At 51.7% G+C, this 27359-nt stretch overlaps 1 protein-coding gene across 1 annotated transcript; it reads right to left on the bottom strand.

Moving 5' to 3' along the window:
• Positions 1-971: 971 nt before the first annotated feature.
• Positions 972-26071, bottom strand: MAL (mal, T cell differentiation protein). The gene is made up of 4 exons (XM_006059833.4): positions 25843-26071; positions 7481-7648; positions 5823-5948; positions 972-1520 (listed from the first exon to the last, which is right to left on the bottom strand). Exons 1-4 carry the CDS (start codon positions 25933-25935, stop codon positions 1446-1448), a joined length of 462 nt encoding a protein of 153 aa, XP_006059895.3. The 5' UTR covers positions 25936-26071; the 3' UTR covers positions 972-1445.
• Positions 26072-27359: the final 1288 nt, after the last annotated feature.

The following is a 27359-nucleotide window of genomic DNA, read 5'->3' as shown; positions in this document are numbered from 1 at the left end:
CTCTTTGTTCTGCATGCCCACTCGGAAGCGATTGTCCAGCCTCTGCCCCTTCACCTCCACACTGGGAACTGACCAGCCTCTGAGGCACCTGTTCTGGTGTCCCAGCTCGGGAACATCATGAACATCTTTGATTGAAGTGATAACGGAGCATTTCATAACAGGAGCTGAGCTTTTAGCATTTCTAGCCGAGGGCCCTCCTTCCTCATCATCGTCTTTCCTTCTGACCCAGACAACTCATACCCAGCATGGCACTGCCACTTGTCATCATGCTTCCTTTCCCATGGTAGCCCAGTCCCCTTTATCTCCTATGGAGTGGCCCAAGGAAATTCTAAAAGCAGTTTCTAATTCACATTCCTGATGGGCATAGAACACAGAACATTGTTGTTTAGTCGCTAAGTTGTGTCCTAATCTTTTGGACCCTATGAACTGTAGCTTGCCAGGCTCCTCTGTCCATGGGATTTTCCAGGCAAGAATATTGGAATGGGTTGCCATTTCCTTCTCCAAGGACTCTTCCTGACCCAGGGATCGAACTCGCGTCTCCTGCCTTGGCACTTCTTTACCACTGAGTCACCAGGGAAGCCTGACATAGAACATACTGCCCAGAAAATTTCTGATCAGTTTTTGTACAGAGTGAGAAGAAACGTCTGCCCATTTTCTTTTGGTATAAGGACTTTCTCATTGAGCACAGGCTCCTTTGTTTTGTAGGAAAAAGAAGGGGTCCCCCAGGCTGATAACTTGGTGAGTTTCTAGAAAGAGTGAAACCATCTGACATCCCTGTTAGCTGAGGAGAATGGGATACCCTCTCTGGGCTCTCGGAGACGCAGGGACCAGGCACACACAGCTGTCATCTGAACTGCCCTTTGCAGCTGCCTCTGAGATTTGATCTAACCCAAGGAGTCCTCAGAAAGTGGACTGACATGATGGTGTTCCCATGCTGGAGAATTAAAAAATAAAACACTCCCACAAAAGTATTGAACATAAAGACACTTTATAAAGTATTTCAAGGGTTTATCCCATCCCACCATGGACATCTGCAAGTATTTGCTGAATGACTTTTATTCCCCACGACAGGTAGATTATCCTTGAAGATGCAGAATATCCGTGAAGATGGAGAAACTTGCTGCAAGATGGACCCTCAGAAGCGCCTGAGGAAAATTCCGGTAGGCAGTCCTCACGATCCAGTCCAGGGGCCAGCAGTCTGGTGTCATGGTTAGTCCTCACTCCCCACCCCACTGCCCCCTTTCAAATAGGAAATGATCTTGGAAAGACAGCCCAACAGCTGAGGATAAACGTAGCAAGCCCCCTTACTCTGACATGAAGGTATACGGAAGAATAAACCTCTCTCTTTATCCATTCTGAAGAACATTCTGCATTCTAAAGTGTTATGCTGGAAGGCCGGCCAGTCGGTTAACACCTTCTTGGTGTTCAGTTAAAGTTCTGCTGCTCTAGGAAGACTTCCATCTGATTAAGGAAAACACGGCATGGACCACGTACAGCAGAGTGGCTACATATGAAAACACCTGCAACCGAGATAAATGACAATTAACTGGCTATTCACGGGGGGAGTTCAGAAAGCCATGGGCTGTCCATGCTGGGCTGGCCGCTCTCGCGGTGCTTGGGGTTGGTAGCCCCGGAGCGTGTGGACGCCACTGCTTCCCATTACACATGCAGACGTGCTCTTCTGTGGAGCCCGGGCGCGACCCAGAATGCCCTGAGCACAGACTCCAGGTGACCTCATGACACCCTGGCCTTAGCGTGCAAGGTCAACCCTCTGCCTGCACATGTCATCACATCAGTGCTGCCTACCTAGAAACGAGGGCCCCCAGAGACCCCTCCAATGATAATTGCAGGCGAATATGCCCTGCTCTTCATGGAAAACTTCCTTCCTGCACACCAGTAGGACCAGAGTCCGCCACTGTGATCCCAGTGGCCTTGGCCAAAAGAGTTTGAACACATGGGTTTGCCACCTGGGTATCTTCTGACCTCGACCAGAATATTATTCGGAGGGAGCCAGGCCATAGGAAATGAGGGGCTGGGATGGGGAGGAGGGATTTTGAGCTTTTGGCAAAAGGAGGGGGCTTACTGAGAGAGCTGCTGGGAGTAGAGGCCAGGAAATGCAGCAGAAAGGTCACTCCGTGCATGCCCTTTCAAGGCCCCGATCTGCTGTGTTCGCTTGGGGAGTATCACCCAGCTCTGGGTGGCTGGCCCCCAGAGGTTTCCTGCCCCTTAGCAAATACCTGCACCTGGCTTGTGACCTTGGGTGTGAGGGTCAAGAGTTTCCAACCGAGGAACAGCATCCGACTGGCTGCACTCCCGTGACTTGAAAATTCTCATAAAACCAGCAGTCATGGTGCCCCGCCTCGCCCTGCCTCCACACCTGGGCGAACCCTCACCCTCATTGCCAGGGGCAGTGAGTAACTTGAGTTATTTAATAACCAGGCAAAAAAATCCATCTGGGAATCAGACACCCTGTCCAAAGGGAGCAGTCACAGATGAGTGAGAAGCCCTCAAAAGAGACCTCTGCCTATCAGGCAGGAGCAGTGTACCGTGTGGGGACTTGAGGCCCAACAGAGACCCTCAGCAGGAGCTCCTCAGAAGAGGGGCAGGAAGGTGGTACACTGAGGAGAGAGAGCCAGGACCAGGAGTGGACGTGAACTCAGACCCTCAGAAGCCCCTCTCCATGAGCAATGGCCATTTCTGTCCACCACGGTTAAGACCCCGGAACCACCAGATTTCTCCAGAAATTTCCAGCTACTTTTAGTCAACTCTCACCAATCCTCAGGATCCCTCTGGTGCAGGCTGTCTGCTGCCAGCCCAGGAGAGAGGGGGAAACTGAGCTCTTGAGGAAGGTGTGGAGTTACGGGAGAGAGTGAGGGGTAGTCAGATGCTTGAGAAGGCCAGGCGCATGGGGGAGAGGGTCTTGCCAAGCCTTCTCACATCCTCAGACCGCCCCCACCTCCGCCGCCGCCACCCTACCCCAGATCGTGGGAGAGGCATGTGCGGTCTGGGCAAGGTCTGGGGTTAAATCCTGAGCCTGTATTCAGGATCCCTTCTCCTCTGTGCATGGACACAACTGATATTTTGAATACAAAGATGTGACTTTACATGAAAACGGGCTCATATTTCCCCTGGTTGGTGGGGGAGGGGGGTGTGTTCAGCCCAGCGTATCGGCCCGCAGGCAGCATTTAGATTCCTGATTCTGCCCCCGTGACTTCGCCAGAGTCTTCTCACGGCTCTCCAGCTGAGCTCACAAAGATACGGGGACATGATCAGTCTTGAAAAGGGTGAATAGATGATGCTGGTGTAGTCATCGGGGGGCAGCAAGCAGCAGAGAACAAACCTCTACTTCCCCACCCAGCGATGTGGAACAGCCTCACAAACCTGATGTGGGGAGAGAAGCCAGACACGGGAGCAGGCACACAGTGCTCGTGAGGACCCAAAGCAGGTGGAGTGGAGCCCAGAAGCTAGACACCAGGACGGGGTTTATCCTGAGTGAGGGGCACGATGGCTGCGCAGGGCACGAAGGGGACTTCTGGGATCCTGAGTGAAGGGGCACGATGACTGGGCAGGGCACGATGACTGGGCAGGGCATGAAGGGGACTTCTGGGATCCTGAGTGAAGGGGCACGATGACTGGGCAGGGCACGAAGGGGACTTCTGGGATCCTGAGTGAAGGGGCACGATGACTGGGCAGGGCACGAAGGGGACTTCTGGGATCCTGAGTGAACGGGCAGGATGACTGGGCAGAGCACGAAGGGGACTTCTGGGAGCTGCTTGTTATGTTCTGTTTCTTAGTCTGGATGTTTGTTACATGGAGGGTTGTGAACTATGAATAATGGATGGATTACGGAAATTCATCAAACTGTACCCCTGTGTCCTCACCTCTCTAGAAGCCTATTTGTGCTGTTATTTAGTTGCTAAGTTGTGTCTGACTCTTTTGTAACCCCATGGACTGAAGTCCACCAGGCTCCTCTGTCCATGGGGTTTCCCATGCAAGAATACTGGAGTGGGTTGCCGTTTCCTTCTCCAGGAGATCTTCCTGACCAAGGGATCAAACCCACATGTCCTGCATTGGCAGGTGGATTCTTTACAGCTGAGTCACCAGGAAAACCCAAGACATCTATGCTGTATTTTGATAGAAAGTAAAAAAGTCAGAATGTGGTAGAGCCCAGCGGTTTTCAACTAGAGATTAGACCAGTGGACAGGGTCATTAACTCACCCCACTTGGATTGTTAGTCAAGTGCTGGCCCACTATCCACATTCCATCTAGGTTTCACTGCCCTTGTCTGCAGTAATTCTACAGAAATGGTTGTCAGATGCCTGACTGATGTCTGTTCAGAGAGAAGGCTTCTGGGGTCGGGTTGGGGGTGGTACCTGTGGTTTCTCTAGTGAGGGGGCAATGAAACAGTCATCTGAAGGTGATGGAGGCGGCAAATGATTCGTCTCAAGGGAAGGAGAGCCTGCTGTGATTCTGTTTAGAATCCAGCCATCTTGGGAGATGATCCCATATGGGAGAGGCTCCCACTCTGTGGGACAGTTGAGGAAGTCCCAGGGACCATGAGGGGGCCCTGCTTATGGCACTGGGCAGTGGCTGGGAGCTGAGGGGAGTGTATGGCTTCCCCAGGGAAGGGGATGGGCCCCTGGAGGCTAGCAGACAGGCTTCGAGGCGCTCTCCCGGAAACCCGTCCCTCTGGGAGCAGGAAGGGCACCCGCACTAACCCCGTTCCCAGAGCCCAGCGGCGCCCACCCCGTGGGCTTTCTCTCCGCCTCCGTCCTGCCTTTCCCCAAAGGGGTGGGGGAAGCACAGCTTTGGCGCTGGGGGCGGGCATCTTGTAGTCTGTCATCACAGCTGACCTTGGGGTTTACTTAACTCATAGGTTGCTCACTAGAAATCTGGGCGCTGTTTCTGAAGCTTTTTCTTAGTTTTTAAATAATATCCACAGTTAGAAATGTATCTGATATAACGAGTCAGCATACTGGGGCAAGCCCACACATGCATAACTCTGGAAAAGAGTTTTGTTAAAGGATATATTCTCTTATTCCCTATCATCCTGACCCAACAGGTCAAGAAGAACAGGTCAACAGCAACAAGAAGATTCAGATTATGACCTCACAGCCTGCCAGAGGGTCTGGCTTCCCAGGCGGAGGACGTTCCTTTCAGAGCTCAGAGACTTGCAGGCAAGGTGCCCCCCAGATACACAATCTCATTCCCTCTGTCCTCCTAATGGGGGGAAGGTGGTTCCAGCACCCGTTCCACCCATAGCTTCAGGGGGTAAATAAGGTTGTCCACAGGAGCCCATACACTGCCCGGCCCCTGCGGGCACGCACCCTCCTGCATCTGCCATCTCAAAGCCTGCCCCACCTGGGCAGTGCGCACGGACTGGCGCCTGGGAGCCTGGGCACACCAGTTCCCTCCTCTGGGGCTCTGTTTCTTCAGAAATGAGGGGGGAGTTTTATTTTAATTGAAATCTCAGATCAGATCAGATCAGTCGCTCAGTCGTGTCAGACTCTTTGCGACCCCATGAATCGCAGCACACCAGGCCTCCCTGTCCATCACCAACTCCCGGAGTTCACTGAGACTCACGTCCATTGAGTCAGTGATGCCATCCAGCCATCTCATCCTCTGTCGTCCCCTTCTCCTCCTGCCCCCAATCCCTCCCAGCATCAGAGTCTTTTCCAATGAGTCAACTCTTCGCATGAGGTGGCCAAATTGAAATCTAGTGAACTAAAAAATAGTAGGGAGGGCCTGGGCAGCTTTCCACTCAGTACCTGTGACAGCGAGCAGTGGGAGCTGGGAACAGGGCACCTTGACGGGGGACTCACCACAGCAGAGATGTTTTCATGGTAATATTTGTAGAAGAAGCCGTCTTGCAGCTGGATGGCGGCCAGAGCTTCCAGGACAGAGGAGCCAAAGTAAAACAGGGAGGCAACACAGTGGTAGGCTGCATCCTGCAGGGTCAGAAAGAGCCATCAGAGAGATGGGGCAGCCAGCGGGGAGGCCTGGGGCGGCTGTGGTCCCAGCAGGGCCTGTCCACCCCGCCTGACCCGCCTCCACCAGCCTCCGCCACTTCCTTGTCACCCCGCCCTACCCCATCCTCAGAGACACTGATTGCCCAGGGTCGATGGGCTGAGCTCGGTCTCACCGGTCTGGGGGCAGAGTAAGGACTTTGATGGAGGAGGGGCGCTGCTTTCCCGTGAGGTGGGATCTAGTCGTGGGTCGGGGAGTGGCCCTTTCTGCGTGCAACTGGTAGAAATCAGTTCTGGGCCTGAGAAGTGTCCGCTGTGGTCACAGTCCCCAGTTTGGATGTGGCCTCGGTGCTCAACTCAGAAAGAAAGACTCAGGCCATTTGTATTATTGTTTTGTTGTTAGCTTTTTTCTTGAAGGATGACCAGGGATGGGGGCTCCAGTTATGTTTAAAAGCAAAACAAAAGGAACTTCCCTGGTGGCACAGTGGGCAGGAATCCACCTGACAATGCAGGAGACACAGTTGGATCCTTGATCTGGGAAGACTTCACATGCTGCGGGGCAGCTAAGCCCATGCGCCACAGCTACTGAGCCTGAGCTCGAGAGCCTGGGAGCCACGGCCAGAGAAGCCACTGCAGCGAGAAGCCGGGTACCACAGGGAGAGAGGCCCCGCTCACCTCAACTGGAGCAACCCCGAGCAAAGCAGCGAAGACCAGCACAGCCAAATAAATAAGTAAAAATTTCTTTTTCTTTTTTTTTTTTTTTTTTTTGCAAAAAAGGACTAGAGCAGGCTTTTGAGTAGTTATAATTTTCAGGGGGTTTCTAAAGTCTAGGCTGGAGGCCTTTGGAGAGTAAGAGGCCTGGCTGACGGCCCCACCCCATCCAGGGGAGGTCAGGGCAGGTGGCCCAGGTGTCAGTTTCCCCCCTTCACGGGCCTCAAGGCAGAATTCACGCGGAAGGGAGATCACAGGCCATCTCTTCCCCTGCCAAGCTCCTCTCTGGTGACCCGCGTTAGAGGCGGGGATGGGAGCGGGTGACCCGCATTAGAGGCGGGGACGGGAGCGGGTGACCCCATGTTAGAGGCGGGGATGGGAGCGGGTGACCCGCATTAGAGGCGGGGACGGGAGCGGGGCAGTGAGCACGCCTCACACTGGGCAGCAGGACCCACCCCCGGCACCCCGGCCCCTCCCCGGAGGCGAAAGCCAGTCCTGCGGGTGGTGGGAGAGGCCGACCGACCCCTGGCAGGTGCGGGAGGGACAGGGAGGGATGCTGGGCTGCTGGTTTCCAGGAAAGGGGTGATCGCAGAGGAGAAGGCAGAGCAGCCCCCGGAGAACCAGGCAGGGACAGCGTCAGTCAGCCTCCTGCTGCGGGAGCCCTGGGCTGCTGTCGCCGCTCGGCCTTGGAGGGCGCGCGGGAGACACCCACAGGGCTCCTCACCCCGCACTGGGAAAGCCCGCCTCCCAGGGGACAGTGCCCATCACTACCCCCTGCCCCAGACATGCAGGGCTGGACTCACCAGGGTGATCCATGATGTTCTGTTGCCGTGGGCGCCAATTACATATAAGAAGGCCAGGACAGTAGTGGCTACGAAGCAAAACACAGACGCGAACATGACCCAGCCCTGGATTAGGGGAATAGGCACGTGGGACGAGGAGACCAGGATCCACACCAGCCCCCCAAAGACCTGCAGAGGGAGGGAGAGAAGGGGTGACGGTCAGACCAGGAAGGCCAGACCCCGAGGCTACGCTGGGGAGCCAGGGCACTGCACAAATACTAACTCAGTTCATCCTCACAGTGTCCCAAGTGTGGGCCTGACCCATGTGTGAGATGGAGAAACAAAGGCACATGTGACTTAAAAATGTTATCCCTAGAAAGGATTTATACCATCCAGTTTTATAGTAAAGGGCAAATTCTGGGATTATATCTTTCCTAGTATTTCTTATAGAAAAATATCCTTTTGGTCGGGGTTGGGGGAAGGCTATGCTGTGCAGATTGTGAGCCAGCGACTGAACCCAGGGCCACGGCAGTGAAAGCGCCAAGTCCTAACCACTGGACTGCCCGCGAACTCCCCCAAATATTCTTTCTTTTATAAAATGGTAGAGAGCAGCAGATTCTGTTGGTCTTGGCCAAACAAATTAGCCACACTATATCGTTAACATTTAATAAAAAACTTGAAATCCCCAAGTCTCAGAAGTTCTCTGACTGTTGGAGGAGGGGTGGAGTGGGGAGGCCCAGGCCAGCCTGGTCTCAGGTTTCCTAGGACAGGCATGAGACGAACACTCCTCCCTGCCACCATTATCCAGAAGACACCCTGCTTTGTGTCCTCAGGGTCAGGGAGCCCCCAGGATCTTAAGGACAGACATAGGGGTCATGACCTCAGTGCCCCGGTCTAGCTCCCTCTGTGGACAAGGCACAGTCATGCCGGGAGTCCCTGTGCCTGCCTTCCCTTCTTGTCCCTCTCCATCCTAGTGAGGTCACCTCAGCCTCCCCCAGCGTCCCTAGCCAGAAAAGGCCTGGGCTGGGACACAGGTGCATGCAGTTTTGCAGTCAGAGGGTCCAAGGAGCTGCAGAGCTTGGCACCATTCTCCTGAGGGTCTTCGGGTTGAGGACGGGCCCCCTCCTAGCCCTGCATCCCCTGTGGTGTGACTGCACGTGGCCACAGCTCGACCCTGTCTCCCTGAACCTGCTGCCCGCTTGCTGGGTAAGAGGCAGCACTTCCTCACAGGTGTTCTCTGAGCCTCTTAGCTGAGAAGCACCAGGGGACCATCACATTTGGGTAGAAAAATCAGTGCAGTGAAGAATCTGCAGTTATCAAAGCCAAGGTGGGCCCAGTGAATCAGATGCAGGCAGCTCTCACCAGAAAATTCCTCTAGTGGTGACTGAGAGTTAGTGGGACACATTTTCCAATAATCAGCGGAGCAAAGTCCATCAGATAAGCCCCTCAGACTGCCGTAGGGTGAGATGCGTGTGTAGGTTCATCCATAACTGCCTTGAAGATCAAACAGACCGCTAGGCCTTATTCACAGGAACAGGGACAGAAGGATGTGAGCGTGCCGATGGGTGAGACAGACTTGGACTTGGAAGGCACAAAAGCATGGCTTGGAGAAGAGAGTGGATGTGGCATGCCCGTCACACGAGCAGGGGCCTGCCGGCACATAATGTGGGAGGGCCTCCCCACCAAATCCGCTGGAGGAGGCCCCGGCTTCCTCCACTGCAAATGGCACTTAGGGTGGCATGAACTGCCTGAAACTGTGGGCATGCGTATGAAGCTTCTGGCCTTGTGCCTGGCATCATCCAGGCAGGGGGAAGACTCCTAACAGGATGCCAGCAGCCCGGGTCATACAGACCCCGAGTCAGTCAGTGACAACTCAAGACAATTACCAGCCCTGAGTGGGCAGAGTAGCACCAACTGGGACATGGCCCCAATAGAGGTTTGAAGGGAGAGGTGGACTTAGCTGATTTCATTTGTTTTTAATCACTCAGTGATGTCTGACTCTCTGATCCCGCCAGGCTTCTCTGCCATGGGATTCTCTAGGCAAAAATACTGGAGTGGGTTGCCATTTCCTTCTCCAGGAGATCTTCCCGACCCAGGGATCAAACCCACATCTCCACCTCTCCTGCACTGGCAGACAGATTCTTTACTGTGCCTGGCCAAGTGGTCAGGACAAGGCTTTCCAGGGGAGGAACAAGCACCTCACGGACCCAGAGGCTGCTGAGCAGCAAGGACGGCTTAGGAAGGCAAGAGGCTGGGGCACGGGTGGGAGGAGTTGCGGCTGGAGGCAGTGTGACCTCCACACGAGTTGCTGGGCCACCTCGAAGGCTTCCCTGGCCCCACTCAGTAGAAAGCCAAGATTCAGCATAAATCATATGGCTGAGCCAGTGCCAGGCCACACTCCACCTACAAAGTTTGCAGAGAGCAAACAGAGCAAGCCCAACACCCACACCCAGGAGATAAGGCGTCCAGGGCAGGGAGCAGTCCACCCCACCCTGGCCTCAGCACCTCACCGGCCAAATATTTGTCAAGCGTGAAGGGGTAGGTGAGGGTTCAAGCATTTCTCCTCCTAAAGAAAACCCAGAGCGGGCTCCCAGCTCCCAGGAAGCACGCTGAGAGGCGATGGTTCTGAAATGTCAGTCACACCAGTGGAGACATGGCCCCAGTTTCCAGTCATCTCTGTCACCAGGCCAGGTTCCTGCTACCCCTGGCCTGCACCCTGCATATCATCCTCCATAACAGAGATAGTGAAGCCAGCAGGGGTGGCCTCAGACGAATGTCTCTAAGTTGAGTGGCCTGAGAGTCACCAGGCTTGAGCTCTCTCTCTGGGTCCCTGATCTCCATGCTGGACAATGGAGGTGGTGCCTGGGCTAAGGCACTGTGGTCCTTAACCATTAGTCTGCACTGCTTGGGTCACCTTCAAAACTCCAGTGCCTGGGTCTCATGCCCAGGAGAGGAGCAGAGTTCTAGGACAAGAAGCAGACATCCCAGACTTTTTGCAAAGGCTTTGGAATGTGTTTCCATAACACAATCGGTCCATGGATGATGTTCCAGTAACTCTTGTCAAACCAGAAGAAATGGCTTCTGTCTCTAGTGTCTAGCAATGCTGGCCAAGATGCCGCTCCAGTTCCCAAGTGGCTCCAGTTCAAAGTTTCCTTTCCTCTTCTTAAGCTTCCATCCCTGTTTTGCCCTGAACGTGGGAGTCACTCCTCCTTGGGTGTCCTCTGGACGCAAGGCCATAGCCTGTGTGTGTGTGAATGGAGTGGAGCTGGGGATTTGAGCCACCCTGGTGTTTTAGGACTGGAAACTGCCATCTTTCACTCTGTCTGGTTTTAGATGCTGAGCGGAGGTGAAGTGCTTTAAGAATCAAGGGTATTGTACAAAACTAGACAAAAAATTGCCAAAAAGTTTTTATTGGTTGTTCACCCCCATCAAATTATTTTTGTGAATAAAATTTCTTCAGCAGGTAGTCTTGGGGAAGGCTCTCATGTGAACTCAGACTAGGTCCTTTCTCTTTCTCTTTTTGGCCACACTGCAAAGCATGTAGGATCTTAGTTCTCCAACCAGGGATCGAACCTGTGGCCCCTGCATCAGGAGCTCAGAGTCCCAACTACTGGACCACCAGAGAAGTCCTCTGTCTTTTCATTTCTGAATTAATCAAGAGGAGGCAGGTGACGGTGGTTAAGGGTGTAGATTTCAGAATTACTGAGTTCGAATCAGCTCTGCCACGTTTTGCTGGCGCCTGCTTGTCCCTGGGCTAATTCCTTCCGCTCTGGCCCCTGTCTGAAACGCAGTGACAGCAGCAGCCCCGCCCCATGGGCTGGGGTGAGACGGGTCTATACCTGCAGGGGCAGCGCACACTAAGAGCCCTGCATACTCACTGTCACGGCTGTCATATGATGGGGGGAAGCCGCACCTGTAGCCACGTGCAAACCCCAGTCAGTCAGGATGGCAACACGTACTTATCCCCGCTAGACCTCACTGGGACCCAGAATTTTAAAATAAAAATAAAATTCCAAAAGCATGGAAAAGAGAAAACCCTACCATCTCCTAGAAACCAAAAGTTGGGGGAAATTTGTCTGGTTCTGCAAAAGGGAGCAGAAAGGACATAAAAAGATGAGAAAGCCTTCCTTCAAACAATGAGCTTTGGTTACAAGAGAGGGAAAAGGATTCCATCGGCACATTCTTGAGACTGGCAGACCGCCTCCTTCACTTGTGCAGGGCCAAGAGCTCCGGGTCCACAATCGTCCAGTGTTTTCCCTGCCGGACTCGGATCACTGAGGACAAGGCAGAATTGCTCAAATTCTCTGAATATTTTTCTGGGGTTCCATTTTACTCTGTCAAGGCCACCACGGGCAGGCACTCTTCCAATAGCAAGGCAAGACGTTTCCCAAAGAGGATGTCCCACGCAAGGTTGTTCAGACCACACCTAGTAGTGTGGTCCCTGGGGGCTCAGAGTCAGCATTCCCAAACTCCTAGGGCAGGGGCTGGTCCTGAAGGCATGTGTGGACAGGAGCCTGTGCCTCTAACTCTGGAGGGTTACAGGGAAGTGGCCACAGAACACAGCCAGCCGGGACCCCCAAGCCCTTAGGTGCTCTCCCAGGAACAGCAGCTCCAATTCGTGTTTCTGGAAGTGTCTGTGCTCACTGAACTCTTTTGGCAGTCAGGGATCATTGCGATGCCAGGCAGGCCTGTGAGGGTGGCCTGACCTGTAGAGGAACCATGTTCCTGGAGAAGCAGCAGTCCCAGCTCTAAGTCTTGGTTGACAGAAAAGAGCAATCATTCCATGAGGTAGAGTTGAGGGCATTTTCCTGTGTGTGTTTGTATGTGTGTGTGTGTGCGCGTGCGCGTGCATGCACGTGTGTAGAGGCTGGGTAAGGATGAATTATTGCAAAGAACAGTTTGGCCACCTGAAGCGAAGAGCTGACTTATGGGAAAAGACCCTGATGCTGGGAAAGATTGAAGGCAGGTGGAGAAGGGGACAGAGGATGAGATGGTTGGATGGCATCACCGACTCAAAGGACATGAGTTTGAGCAAACACAGGGAGATGGTGAAGGAAGGGGAAGCCTGGCGTGCTGCCGTCCATGGGGTCACAAAGAGTCAGACACGACTGAGCGACTAAACAGTAACAGCAGCTGCAGAGAAGGGAACAGTCAGCAAGTCAAGAGGACGGGTGCATCAAACAGCAGGAGGAAGCATGGAAAGGGAAGTCAGAGCACTGAAGACTTCCCCAGGACCCAAGAAAATGGGTCTGAGAGGGAGGCTGGGGCCTCTTCCAGTTCTGAAAGGCAGAGCAGGAAGCAAGCACTAGTTCTAATATGAGCCCCTCCACCCTTGTGTGGAGGGACTGGGCTCCCAGCAAGTCTAAGGAAAGCCTTCTTTCATTTGTTCACGTACTCAGTCACCCACTCATTCATTCATTCACTCGTGCATTAGCAGACACTGAGAACAAAGTGCGCTGAGGGTAGGTACGGCCAAGGAGGCAGACTTTATTCAAAGCTACAACTAGTACCTGGGGCCTGCCTCTCCCTTCCTGTCCTCTCTCGTCCAGTCCTACCGCCAGGCCCCACCGGAGCAGCTCTGGGGCCACCAAGGGCAGAGTCAGGTCCTGGGGAAAGTGTCGGAGCCCCAGTGAGGAGGACCAGCTAAGCACCACTGCCCAGGACAGGGACAGCGCCCAGAAATTTGCACAAGGTCCCCTCCTCTGACCCTATGGAGGTGTCTGGGGCAGGTCAGAGATTCTCTGTGTGGGAACCCTCTCCTCCTCTACCAACTGAGAAGTCTGGCCTCTGAGGCTACTCCCATGGTGAACACTAGGAGTGATGTTAAGGCTTCGTGACTCAGTTTACTTACAAGGTGCTCTGCCCTTGTGGCTCCTTTGTCAGTAGGCTTGTTCTTTCTGGGGGACCCATTATGACATCACCCTCCCAATATAGACTTAGATAGTGTCCCTTTTGCTTCCCAGGTGGCTCAAGTGGTAAAGAATCCAGCTGCCAATGCAAGAGATGCAGGAGACTCGGGTTCGATCCCTGGGTTGGGAAGATCCTCTAGAGAAGGACATGGTAGCCCACTCCAATATTCTTGCCTGGAGAATTCCATGGAAGAGGAGGCTGGCGGGCTACAGTCTATGGCGTCATAAGGAGTTGGACACAACTGAGTGTACATGCATGCACTCAGTTCAGTTCAGTTCAGTCGCTCAGTCATGTCCGACTCTTTTCGACCCCATGAATCACAGCGCGCCAGGCCTCCCTGTCCGTCACCAACTCCCAGAGTTCACTCAGACTCACATCCATTGAGTCGGTGATGCCACCCAGCCATCTCATCCTCTTTCATCTGCTTCTCCTCTTGCCCCTAATCCCTCCCAGCATCAAAATCTTTTCCAATGAGTCAACTCTTCCCATGAGGTGGCCAAAGTACTGTAGTTTCAGCTTTAGCATCATTCCTTCCAAAGAAATCCCAGGACTGATCTCCTTTAGAATGGACTGGTTGGATCTCCCTGCGGTCCAAGGGACTCTCAAGAGTCTTCTCCAACACCACAGTTCAAAAGCATCAATTCTTCGGCGCTCAGCCTTCTTCACAGTCCAACTCTCACATCCATACATGACCACTGGAAAAACCATAGCCTTGACTAGACGGACCTTTGTTGGCAAAGTAATGTCTCTGCTTTTGAATATGCTATCTAGGTTGGTCATAACTTTCTTTCCAAGGAGTAAGCATCTTTTAATTTCATGGCTGCAGTCACCATCTCCAGTGATTCTGGAACCCAAAAAAATAAAGTCTGACATTGTTTCCACTATTTCTCCATCTATTTCCCATGAAGTGATGGGACCAGATGCCATGATCTTAGTTTTCTGAATGTTGAGCTTTAGGCCAACTTTTTCACTCTCCTCTTTCACTTTCATCAAGGCTTTTTAGTTCCTCTTCACTTTCTGCCATAAGGGTGGTGTCATCTGCATATCTGAGGTTATTGGTATTTCTCCTGGCAATCTTGATTCCAGCTTGTGCTTCTTCCAGCCCAGCGTTTCTCATGATGTACTCTGCATAGAAGTTAAATAAGCAGGGTGACAATATACAGTCTTGACGTACTCTTTTTCCTATTTGGAACCAGTCTGTTGTTCCATGTCCAGTTCTAACTGTTGCTTCCTGATCTGTATAAAGGTTTCTCAAGAGGCAGGTCAAGTGATCTGGTATTCCCATCTCCTTCAGAATTTTCCACAGTTTATTGTGATCCACACAGTAAAAGGCTTTGCAATAGTCAGTAAAGCAGAAATAGATGTTTTTCTGGAACTCTCTTGCTTTTTTGATGATCCAGCGGATGTTGGCAATTTGATCTCTGGTTCCTCTGCCTTTTCTAAAACCAGCTTGAAATCTGGAAGTTTATGGTTCACATATTGCTGAAGCCTGGCTTGGAGAATTTTGAGCATTACTTTTCTAGCATGTGAGATGAGTGCAATTGTGCGGTAGTTTGAGCATTCTTTGGCATTGCCTTTCTTTGGGATTGGAATGAAAACTGACTTTTCCAATCCTGTGGCCACTGATGAGTTTTCCAAATTTGCTGGCATATTGAGTGCAGCACTTTCACAGCATCATCTTTCAGGATTTGAAATAGCTCAGCTGGAATTCCATCACCTCCACTAGCTTTGTTTGCAGTGATGCTTTCGAAGGCCTGCTTGACTTCACATTTCAGGATGTCTGGCTCTAGGTGAGTGATCACACCATCGTGATTATCTTGGTAGTGAAGATCTTTTTTGTACGGTTCTTCTGTGTATTCTTGCCACCTCTTCTTAATATCTTCTGCTTCTGTTAGGACCATACCATTTCTGTCCTTTATCGAGCCCATCTTTGCATGAAATGTTCCCTTGGTATATCTCATTTTCTTGAAGAGATCTCTAGTCTTTCTCATTCTGTAGTTTTACTCTATTTCTTTGCATTGATCGCTGAGGAAGGCTTTCTTATCTCTCCTTGCTATTCTTTGGAACTCTGCATTCAGATGCTTATATCTTTCCTTTTCTCCTTTGCTTTTTGCTTCTCTTCTTTTCCCCAGACAGCCATTTTGCTTTTTTGCATTTCTTTTCCATGGGGATGGTCTTGATCCCTTTCTCCTGTACAATGTCATGAACCTCTGTCCATAGTTCATCAGGCACTCTATCAGATCTAGTCCCTTAAATCTATTTCTCACTTCTACTGTATAATCATAAGGGATTTGATTTAGGTCATACCTGAATGGTCTAGTGGTTTTCCCTACTTTCTTCAATTTAAGTCTGAATTTGGCAATAAGGAGTTCATGATCTGAGCCACAGTCAGCTCCTGGTCTTGTTTTTGCTGACTGAATAGAGCTTCTCCATTTTGGCTGCAAAGAATATAATCAATCTGATTTTGGTGTTGACCGTCTTGTGATGTCCATGTGTTGAGTCTTCTCTTGTGTTGTTGGAAGAGGGTGTTTGTTATGACCAGTGCATTTTCTTGGCAAAACTCTATTAGTCTCTGCCCTGCTTCATTCCATATTCCAAGGCCAAATTTGCCTGTTACTCCAGGTGTTTCTTGCCTTCCTACTTTTGCATCCCAGTCCCCTACAATGAAAAGGACATCTTTTTTGGGTGTTAGTTGTAAAAGGTCTTGTAGGTCTTCATAGAACCATTCAACTTCAGCTTCTTCAGTGTTACTGGTTGGGGCATAGACTTGGATTACCGTGATATTGAATGGTTTGCCTTGGAAACGAACAGAGATCATTCTGTCATTTTTGAGATTGCATCCAAGTACTGCATTTTTGACTCTTTTGTTGACCATGAGGGCTACTCCATTTCTTCTAAGGGATTCCTGCCCGCAGTAGTAGATGTCATCTGAGTTAAATTCACCCAACCATTCTGATTCCTAGAATGTCGTCATTCACTCTTGCCATCTCCTGTTTGACCGCTTCCAATTTGCCTTGATTCATGGACCTAACATTCCAGGTTCCTATGCAATATTGCTCTTTACAGAATCGGATCTTGCTTCTATCACCAGTCACATCCACAACTGGGTATTGTTTTTGCTTTGGCTCCATCCTTTCATTCTTTCTGGTGTTATTTCTCCATTGATCTCCAGTAGCATATTGGGCACCTACCAACCTGGGGAGTTCCTCTTTCAGTATCCTTGCAGAAGCATGGCCGAGAGGAGCTACCCCACATCCGAGGTCAGGGGGGCGGCCAAGAGGAGCTACCCCACGCTTGAGGTCAGGGGCGGTGGCCAGGAGGAGCTACCCCACATCCAAGGTAAGGAGCAGTGGCCGCACTTTGCTGGAACAGCTGTGAAGAAATGCCCCATGTCCAAGGTAAGAGAAACCCAAGTAAGACGGCAGGCTCTGAGAGAGGGCATCAGAGGGCAGACACACTGAAGTCATAATCACAGAAAACTAGTCAATCTAATCACATGGACCACAGCCTTGTATAACTCAATGAAACTAAGCCATGCCATGTGGGGCCACCCCAGACGGGTGGGGCATGGTAGAGAGGTCTGACAGAATGTGGTTCACTGGAGGAGGAAATGGCAAACCACTTCAGCATTCTGGCCTGGAGAACCCCATGAACAGTATGAAAAGTAGCATGTGCTGCTGCTGCTGCTAAGTCGCTTCAGTTGTGTCCGACTCTGTGTGACCCCATAGAGGGCAGCCCACCAGGCTCTGCCATCCCTGGGATTCTCCAAGCAAGAACACTGGAGTGGGGTGCCATCCAATACATGAAAGTGAAAAGTGAAAGTGAAGTCACTCAGTCGTGTCCGACTCTTAGCAACCCCATGGACTGCAGCCCACCAGGCTCCCCCGTCCATGGGACTTTCCAGGCAAGAGTAGTGGAGTGGGGTGCCATTGAAAGCATGTGTTAGTGTCCCTTTAGTCTGAGGGTGAGGCCAGGACCCAGGGGGCCTTGAATCTGTTGGTGAGGAGATGGATAAAGGTTTGGGATTCAGAGATAGGCTGTGAGTTCAGATCTGCAGTTGATTTTAACAGGACGAGTGTGGACTGTGGGCCCCTGTCCAGGCCGGATTCCCTTCTCCTGGGGGTTGCAGGGAAATCTCCTCTTCCCCAGTACCCTTCTCTCTCCATGGCACTGGTTATAAGCATGAGGGGGTACTTCTCCCCCTCCTTCCTGCTCCTCTCTTCTTGCCCCTCCCCTCTTAGCCCGACTGCATTCTAATAGGAACCAAGGCTCCAGTGTGGAATTTCAGGTCAGCTGAGACTGGTTGTGTGGCCCTTCTTCCCACTGCCCATCGATGTGTGACAGCTTTTCTTCTAGTTCCTACAGATGTTTTTAGGTCCTAGGACCTTGGTGTATTAAAATGATTCAGCACAGGCCATTCTGCCCCTGTGAGTGCAATATTGATCACATAGTGGGAGGGACAGAGTCCCTGGGATGGCAAGGAGATCAAACCAGTCAGCCCTGTGGGAAACCAACCCTGAATACCCATGGAAGGACTGATGCTGAAGACGAAGCTCAATCACATAGTAGGAGGGACAGAGTCCCCTGGACGGCAAGGAGATCAAGCCAGTCAACCCTAAGGGAAACCAACCCTGAATACTCATGGAAGGACTGATGCTGAAGATGAGCTCCAACACTTTGGCCACCTGGACTCATTGGAAAAGACCCTGATGCTGGGAAAGACTGAAGGCAAAAGGAGAAGAGGGTGGCAGGGGATGAGATGGTCGGATGGCATTACTGATGCAATGGACATGAACTTGGGCGAACTTGGGGAGACGGTGAGGGACAGGAAGGACTGATGTGCTGCAGTCCATGGGGTTGCAGAGAGTCGGACACAGCTCAGCAACCGAACAACAATGAAAAGGGAGGGACAGGGAGCCTGGGAATTGAGGCAGAGAGTCAAGGCTGCTACATTACCCTCAGAACTGGTTACACCACTAGAGACTGCCCACCCGGAGGCTACCAGGGACCACAACTTCCCACCAGAATGCAGGAGGCAAGTCAGAGTCCCATGATGCACAGAGTACAGGGCCCTGCCCATGCGCCGTGGGGCAGTCTGGAAGCTGTGAGGAGCTGGCCCACGTCTCCTCAAGGCAGTGCCTCAGGGCCCAGGGGTGTCAGTCATTTGCTGTCCTCACATCCCTCAGCATCCAGAAAGAGCACCCTCTGGGGCATCTCCTCAGTGCCTAACCCCAGGGGCCCCGGTTCAAAGCACCAAGACCAGGTGCCAAGTGAGAGCCAGGAGGAAGCCCAGCTAGGCTTGTATGAGGGTTGGAAGCTGGCGTTCAGCACTGAATCCAGGAAAATCCAGCCCCCAGCCAGGTGCAGACTGGCCCCATCCCACCTTGAGGCTGGCCCCAGGGGGCCCAGTCCCCATACCAGCCCTTCCCCCAGACAATGTGTCCTGAGTCCAGAGCAAAGCCCTTGGGTAAAAAAGACATGGTACACATATACAATGGAATATTACTCGGCTATATGAAAGCACAAAATAATGCCATTTGTAACAACATGGATGGAACTGCTGCTGCTGCTGCTGCCAAGTCGCTTCAGTCGTGTCCAACTCTGTGCGACCCCATAGATGGCAGCCCACTAGACTCCCCAGTCCCTGGGATTCTCCAGGCAAGAACACTGGAGTGGGTTGACATTTCCTTCTCCAATGCATGAAAGTGAAAAGTGAAAGTGAAGTCACTCAGTCAGGTCTGACTCTTAGCGACCCCATGGACTGCAGCCTACCAGGCTCCTCTGTCCATGGGATTTTCCAGGCAAGAGTACTGGAGTGGGGTGCCATTGCCTTCGCCCATGTATGGAACTAGAGAATCTCATACTAAGTGAAGGAAGTCAGAAAGAGAAAGACAAATACCATATGATATCACTTATGTGCGTGTGAGCTAAGTCGATTTACGCATGCTAAGTCACTTTAGTCGTGTCCGACTCTTTGCCACCCTATGGACTGTAGCCTGCCACGCTCCTCTGTCCATGGGATTCTCCAGGCAAGAATACTGGAGTGGGTTGCTGTGCCCTCTTCCACGGGATCTTCCTGACCCAGGGATCGAACATATGTTTCCAGCATTGGCAGGCAGGTTCTTTACCACTAGCGGCACCTGGGAAGCTCTAATATCACTTATACATGGAACCTAAAATATGGTACAAATGAACCTAGCTATGAAACAAAAACAGACGCACAGACACAGTGATCAGACCTGCTTCCAAAGGTGAGAGGAGGAAGGCAAGGGACGGACTGGGAGTTTGTGGTTAGTAGATACAAACTTCTGCATTTAGAATGGATGAACAACAAGGTTCTCCTGTATAGTACAAGGAACTATATCCAATCTCCTGGGATACACCATAATGGAAAAGAATATTAAAAACAGAATGTAAACCTATGGTTGATTCATATTGATGTTCAGTAGAAACCACTGCAATACCATAAGGCAATTACCCCTCAACTAAAAATAAACAAATTAAAATAAATAAAAACAGAATGTATACATGTGTAAACCTGAGTCACTTTGCTGTACAGTAAAGATTGGCACAACACTGCAAATCAACTGTTCTTCAATTAAAAAAAAAAGCCAAGCCATTCCTCCAGCGGCACAGAGCTAGCCTCGGCAGGCAGTGTGACCCTCCTCCATGCTCTCTGGCAGCCGGTGGGGAGGGGGCAGGGGGCATGGAGGTTGTGGGTACAAATAGCCAGCCTGACCCTGAGTGTGAGATGTGCCTTTGCAGGGGCATCTGGAACCTGCCTCGTCTCTTCTGACAGCGCTCAGACAGAGAAGGGGGCCCCATCAGCGTTGACTTGGGGGTGACTTATGGAAAACTTAAAAGGTAATCTTTTTCAAGGTGGCTTGGTCATGATGACACATGCAAGCATAGATCCGGGAGCTAAGCTGCATCTTCACACTTAGCATTTTCCAGAAAACAGCTCAAAGTCACTGTTTCCTGATCAAAGTAGCCTCCCCATTCTTGAAAAACTTAAAAAGTCAAGTGTACCTCAGCTCCAAGGACAACCTCCTGAGAGACTTCCACCTCCCCTCCCTTTAGAGAAGAAGAAAGGTAAAAACCCAGCTGTGCCCTTAACAGCTGCAGGGAGGGGCCTGCAACACCGGAGAGACTCAGGGCCAGGAGTCAGAGGGCACAGTCGGGGAAGCCAGGCTGGCCAGCACTGGCCAGCAGGGCCTGTCCCCACTCTCTGGTGACTGGAGGAGAGGTGCTTGCCAGGAACCCAGGGGAACCTCAGGGCATCCGGCTCCCCACCCAAGCCTTTCACTGTCCCCCCGTTAAACATTCAGGGTGTAGACTGGCCTCCCAAGGACCACTCCAGACCCAGCTGGGTCACTGGGGGCCATGCGGTGGTATCACATGCAGACTCTTGGACCTGCCCAGGAGCTAGCAGCTCAGAGCCTCCAGGGTGTTTGTAGCAACAAGGCCTTGGCGGGTGTGGGCTCCCCAAGATCTCCGAACTGTCCCTTCACCCTCTGGGGGAGCTGGGGGAGAAGAGGGAACCAGGCCTCACCCAGGGCTGCAAGGTGGGCAGAATGATCCCGTTTCCTGTAGGCAAAAGTTAGTCACGGGTGTTGGGGTGAATTCAGGACTTGCTGTCACTGCAAGGAGGCCCATCCTGGAGATGCAGTTCCCAGGCGAGTGCCTCCCCTCTCTGAGCCTGTTTTTCCCCCAGCTCTAGAAACTCTAGGTTTCTGGGATTCTACAGCTCTCATCCCCTAGGGGTCTCCAGGCTGCCTTCCCCGTGGAGCCAGAATGCCGACCTCCCATTAGAAAACTGCTTTCTTATCCTGGCCCCACCCCACCCCCACTGTCTAGTTCCCATTCTGTGGTTCTGCCTTTTCCCAGACAGGTGAAGCTCTAGGGTAAGTGCCAGGACTTTTCTCTGCTGTGCTTAGTCGCTCAGTCATGTCCAACTCTTTGAGACCCTAAGGACTGTAGCCCATTAGGCTCCTCTGTCCATGGGGATTCTCCAGTCAAGAACACTGGAGTAGGTTGCCATGCCCTCCTCCAGGGGATCTTCCCAACCCAGGGATCGAACTCAGGTCTCCTGCATTGCAGGTGGATTCTTTACCATCTGAGCCATCAAGGAGCCTGGGAATACTGGAGTGGGTAGCCTATCCCTTCTCCAGGGCATCTTCCTGACCCAGGGATAAAACGGGGGTCTCCTGCATTGCAGGCAGATTCTTTAACAGCTGAGCTACCAGGGAGGTCCGAGGACTTTTCTGGTCACCGTCAAATAATAAAAAGCCCCCAGTCACTTTGGGCCCCTGAAAGTCTCACTTTAGTATTAATAACTACTATGTTCAGGCTTCCCTGCAATGCGGGAGACCTGGGTCGGGAAGATCCCCTGGAGGAGGGCATGGCAACCCACTCCAGTATTCTTGTCTGGAGAATCCCATGGACAGAGGAACTTGGTGGGCTACAGTCCGTGGGGTAGCAAAGAGTCGACATGACTGAGCAATGAAGCACAAGCATAGCATATGTTCAGTTCACTTTAAGCGTCGACACGGCCAACGATTCCAGGTGGTTCCCCATCTTCACCCCCTAAAACTGCACACTACAGGCTTTGCCCCTCATCACTTGACCTTCTCTGATCCCTCGGGCTCCTGAGGTGTGCAGGCGGGGGGGTGGGGGGCAGCAGCGAGCCTGGAGAAGTGGATGGCATCCCCAGCACACTCTCCAAACAAAAGTTCTCTCTCAACGTCCCGGCCATGCTGTCAGCGGCGCTGCCTCTAGCAGGCTGGGGAGGAGGGAGTTGGGTTAAAGATTATTGCATAACCTGTTCTCAGGCAACCCCTCCAAAAGTTTTGAAAGGGAGGTGTCCCTCTCAACACTTTGTGAAAGAAGTTTCCTTTGGAGACCCTGGCTGGAGCTTGAGACAAAAGCATCCTATGTTAACATCCTGTTTTCTGAACATGTCCCAGTGTCATGAAGTCCCTGGCTTAGGCGAGGGCGCTGGCGGGCGGGGGAAGGGAAACAGAGCCTTGGCTCCAAAAGGAAAAATTCTCTCGGGTGGGTGAGGGGGAACAGGCCAGAGCACAGCCCTGGGAGCGGTTGGGGGAGGGGGACATGCGACGTTCGGCCTGCGCCTGGCGGGGGTGTGCACCTGTGACCCCTGCCTGCAGCAGCAGGGCCTTGGTGGCTTTGGGGTGCTTATGGAGACAGGGTCTGCCACAGCCTTCAGAGGCCAGGAGCCCAAGGGTAGGGGTGCAGGCCTAGGGAACAGCTGCCTTGCTCCGCCCAAGCTACCACCCTTCCCTGCTCCTGGGCAGTTTCCTGGTCTTGGGGAGCTCAGCAGAGGTCCAGCCTGCAGACCTGGAGGCGGAAAGTTTGACTGCGGCACCTCCCAGGCTATTGGGAGGTCAAGCATGAGAATATGGACTGTGAGTAATCAACAACTTGCTGGACCACAGATTTAAAAAATAATCAAGCCTTTCACACCCATTGGACTAGCAGAAAATTACAAAGTCTGACTCTACCAAGTGAGGCAAGATGAAGCACAATGGGAACTTTCATAAGCTGCTGGTGGGAGTCAGGAGGGTTATACAGTATGGAGACCTTCTTTCTAAAGGAACGCAAAGTCAGCCAGAGTCTTGGAAGGGGCCTGAGAAAGAAGGGGTCCTGAGCTTAATTAAGCTCCATCAGCTTCCTGGTAACCCCACTTATGAGTTGGAGTAACCATTTTGGACATCAGTGTGCTAACATTTGGGAAAATGAGGGTGTGCAATCCCTATGACCCAGCGAGTCAAATCTCTTTGTGTTCTCGAAAGAAATTCCCCAAAGTACAGGCACAAACACAAGAATGTTCTTTGGCAGTGCCGTCTGCTGTATCACATTTGGAAATTGCCCAAATGTCCATCAGTAAAAGACCAAATAAAGAGTGTCAGTGTGTATAAACCTCAGAACAAGGTTGTATGAAACGCATGTTGAAGAAGGATGTGTACCATCCTTTCTATAAAGCGGGAAAATATGAAACCACACAGGTGTAATCATAAATAGTTAGGGGTGCAATAAAAGTCTAACATTGAACACATGTTCAGCCCAGGGGTGGTCCTAAGGCTGAAGGGAAGAGAGTAAGATAATAGCAAAATATCCAGGTGGCTTAGATGTTATCTGAAAGCTCTATTTCCTTACTACTGAGAGTAAATAAGGAAAAATATTAAGGTATAACAAAGTTGAGTGATAGTTACATGAATGCCTATTGAAGTATGTATACTTTTCTGTCATTTTTGAAACAGTTTTCAATTTTTAAAAAGTGAAAATGAAGTTGGCACAACAGAAAACTAACCATTTAAAACTGACCTGTTCAATAGCATTTAATACCTTCACGATGTGCACTCACCACCTCTATCTAACTTCAAAGCATTTTCATCACCCCCAAAGGAAACTCCACACCCATTAAGTTGCTCCCCATTTCTCTCTCCTCTCAGCCCCTGGCAAACCACCAATCTGTGCTCTGTCTCTAGAGATCTACCCATTCTGGACATTTCACATAAGTGGAACCAAATACCATGTGACCTATTGTATCCGGCTCTTTTACTCAGCGTAGTGTTTTCAGGTTTATCAACCTGTACCAGTACTTCATTCTTTCCTACAGTTGAATAGTATTCCACTGCATGGAATATCACTATTCGTTTATCTGTTCACCTGTTGATGGGACATTTGGGCTGTTTCCACTGGTTGACTATTATGAATACTGCATGTTCACCTATTCAAGTCAGGGCAAGAGGAGGAAGGTGTGCCAGAGTCTTTTGTGTGAAGCCCAGTGAACACATTTTAAAAAAATTTATTTATTTACCCATGCTGTATGGCTTGTGGCATTTTAGTTCCCTGATCAGGGATTGAACCCTGGCCCCTGGCAGTAGAAGGGCGAATTCTTAACCACTGGACCACCAAGGAATTCTCAACGCATTTTCTGATGCTTCTTGTTATAATGCTCCCCAAACAGCTACAAAGGCAGAGTAAACAACTCATTAGGGCAACTCAAGAGATACTAGCAAGTCCTTCTGTGGCTTAAAAATCTTTCCGCCCCATCACACACCTCACCTTTAGCCTTCATCACTTACAATCCCCAAATTCTGTCGCTGTAAGTAACAGTAGCCTCTGAAGGAACAACCTATTGCTTACTATACATGCTCATTTTCAGGCTAAGTGCTGAATAGAAGCACAGAGACGAGCCGTTTGGGGAAGGAATTTTCCAGTGAATGCAAACCCCTTCCACTTTGGGACTGGGTGTCCCTACCTACAAATGGTGTGGCTGAGCTTAGAGGTGTCTAGAGCTTCTTCTAGACATCCCTTCCTGTATTCTGGCTAGCACCAGGATTTAAAGTTACTCTGTATACACGCAGGTTCCGGCTCAATTTCAGTGATATGGTGCCACCAGGCAAACTTGACCCCTTCAGCCCTCTCCCCCACGGGTGCTCCCCCTCTACCCTCCATGGGTAACAGAACCTGCTGGGTTTGCTGTTCATGCCTTCCCCAACCGAGCAGGAGGTAAGAAGCTGAGGTCCCATTTTTGAACAGGTTGGGTGTTTTCTTTACCAGCTGACTCTCAAGGCAACCACTACTGTGGTGGGGATGCAGGGACAGGAGTCTCCTGGCTCATGGAACCGCACCCAGGAAAGAAATACAGCCCGCCCCTTCCCAGGTGAGGGCCTGGGACCCTGGGGAGTTTAGGCTGAGGATGGTCTGAAGTGTCCCCACAGAGAGCACTTTCCAGGAGCCCTGAGGAGGAAGCGCTTTCCCACAGCCTCTGGTTGGGGCTCCAGTGTAAGGAGGGACCAACAGCAGGTGCAGAAGCCCTTGGATGCTCAAGGTCAGCCAAGTCAGGGCCCAGCTTTCAGGTCCCTCTTCCTCCCCCACACTCCACAATGAGCACAATGACTGTGGCAGAGCGGTCACAGCCTGTTGTGTTATTTCCAGATCAAAGTGGTGGTCAATTCCTTCACTCGCCAGAAACGTTCAAGAGAAAATAACCCAGATTAGGCTCCTCCTATGACATTAACCCCATCTCCACCCTTCGCTTGGTAATACGCAGGTGTCTTTTGCTGATTTCTAAATTTTAAAACAAAAATCCCAACCCTGGGGAGAGCCGGGTGCATCTACAAGGACGCCGATCGCCAATAAGCCCATGGGAAGCAGGTTGGGAGCGCAGCTTTGGACCTGGCGCGCTCCCAATGGACCCGGGCCAGCTTACGACATTTGATCCGTGTGGCGAGTTTGGTTTTCTACCCAAATCTCGGAGACGGTTTATCGTGGGCTAGAAGGGGGCAAAGTAGCATCGCGGGGTGGGGGTTGAGGAGAGCCTTTCCTCCTGCGGCTGCCAGAGGCTCAGGGACCCTCCGGCTTGCGGCAGAGGAGAACGCACTCCACGACCCATCCCGACCTGCCTTTCCCGGCGCCGGCGCCGGCGCCAGGCGCCAGCCACTCACAAATTCAAAGATGAAGAGCAGGTCCGGGAAGGTGGTGAAGACAGCGAAACCGCTAGGCAGGCTGCTGACGCCCGACGCCGCTGAGGGGGCCATGCTGGCGGGCTGGCGACGACCTCGGAACCGGACGGGACCAGCGCAGCTCTGACTCTGCGCTGACCGCTCTCTTGCTCGGCGGAGCCCAGTGGCCCGGGCGCCCCCGCGCGCGGGTTAAGAGCGGGGCGCCCTGGCCGAAGAGGGAGGAGCCCCGGCCGCCGCCGCCCGGTCCCCGCCCGAAACCTTGGGGCGCGCCCCAAGGGCCCTGCCCAGCGTCATGGGCGCAGCCCTGAAACACTCCAAGGTTGAGACTGGGGTTTGACTCCTGAGCCCCACGTCTGGGCGCCACCTTCCATCGGAAGCCGAATAAAGCCATTCGGTGAGGCGCTTTACACTCTTTGCAGGTGATCGGCATTTGTTAAGAATGATCACCATCAACAGTTGGCTCCCTAAACTCCGCAGGCACCGTGGCATCTCTTGGATCAGCATAGCGCAAACTGTTCTTAAGTTGGGGCTCTTTTATCTTTCTGCTGGGTGCGTTAATATGCATCCAAGTTCACCGTGGGACTAGTTCCCTGCCTTGCAGGGACTGCTGAGACCAGGTACGGTCACCCATGCCTTCTCCCTGTGCTCTCAGAGCCTGGAGCCTGGAACTCTGCACCACCCCTATCCGCCCCACTCGGCTCTGGAACTGCTGGGCGATGGATTAAGGGCAATCACACCTGCCTTGAACCTTGGACCTTGGAGGGAACCAGCACTGCTGAGGGCCTGCTAAGTGCCCAGCACCCCCTAGGCTCTTTGCCCACGTGACCTCATTTAATCTCAAGGAGCCTTTCCAGCGGGTGTCACCCCACGTCCAGGCTCAGAGTGGAGAAGGAACATGCCCAGGAGAGCAACTGGGCCTCTTGACTGGCGACGGCTGACAGTCCCCACTGCCTCTGTGTCCCTTGCATAAAACCCACACACTCGAAAACTGTATCTGTGAGTCTGCTTCTCTTTTTATTATATTAACTAGTTTGTTGTATATTTTTAGATTTCATATATGAATATCACACAGCATTTGCCTTTCTCTGACATTTCATTTAGTCTAATGTCCTCCAAGTCCATCCATGTTACTACAAATGGCAAAAGTTTTTTCTTTTTTATGACTTAGTAGTATTCCATTGCGTATGTGTGTGTGTACGTGTGTATCTCACATCTTCTTTATCCATTCATCTGTTGATGGACATTTAGGTTGCTTCTATACCTTGGTGATTGAAAATAATGCTGCTATGAACATCGGGGTGCATGTACCTTTGCAGAGGAGTGGTTTGGTTTTCTTGGACATATACCCAGATGTGGAATTGCTGGGTCAGATGATAGTTCCAATTTTAGTATATTGAGAACCTCCGTACTATTTTCCAAAGTGGCTGCATCATCAATTTACATTCCCATCAACGGTGTACGGGGCTTCTGTTTTCTTCACATCCTTGCCAACATGAATT

Source organism: Bubalus bubalis, chromosome 12 (assembly GCF_019923935.1).
Source record: "Bubalus bubalis isolate 160015118507 breed Murrah chromosome 12, NDDB_SH_1, whole genome shotgun sequence".
NCBI lineage: Eukaryota > Metazoa > Chordata > Mammalia > Artiodactyla > Bovidae > Bubalus > Bubalus bubalis.
Note: the sequence above shows the minus strand (reverse complement) of the source record. Positions and strands in the feature narration are given on the sequence as shown.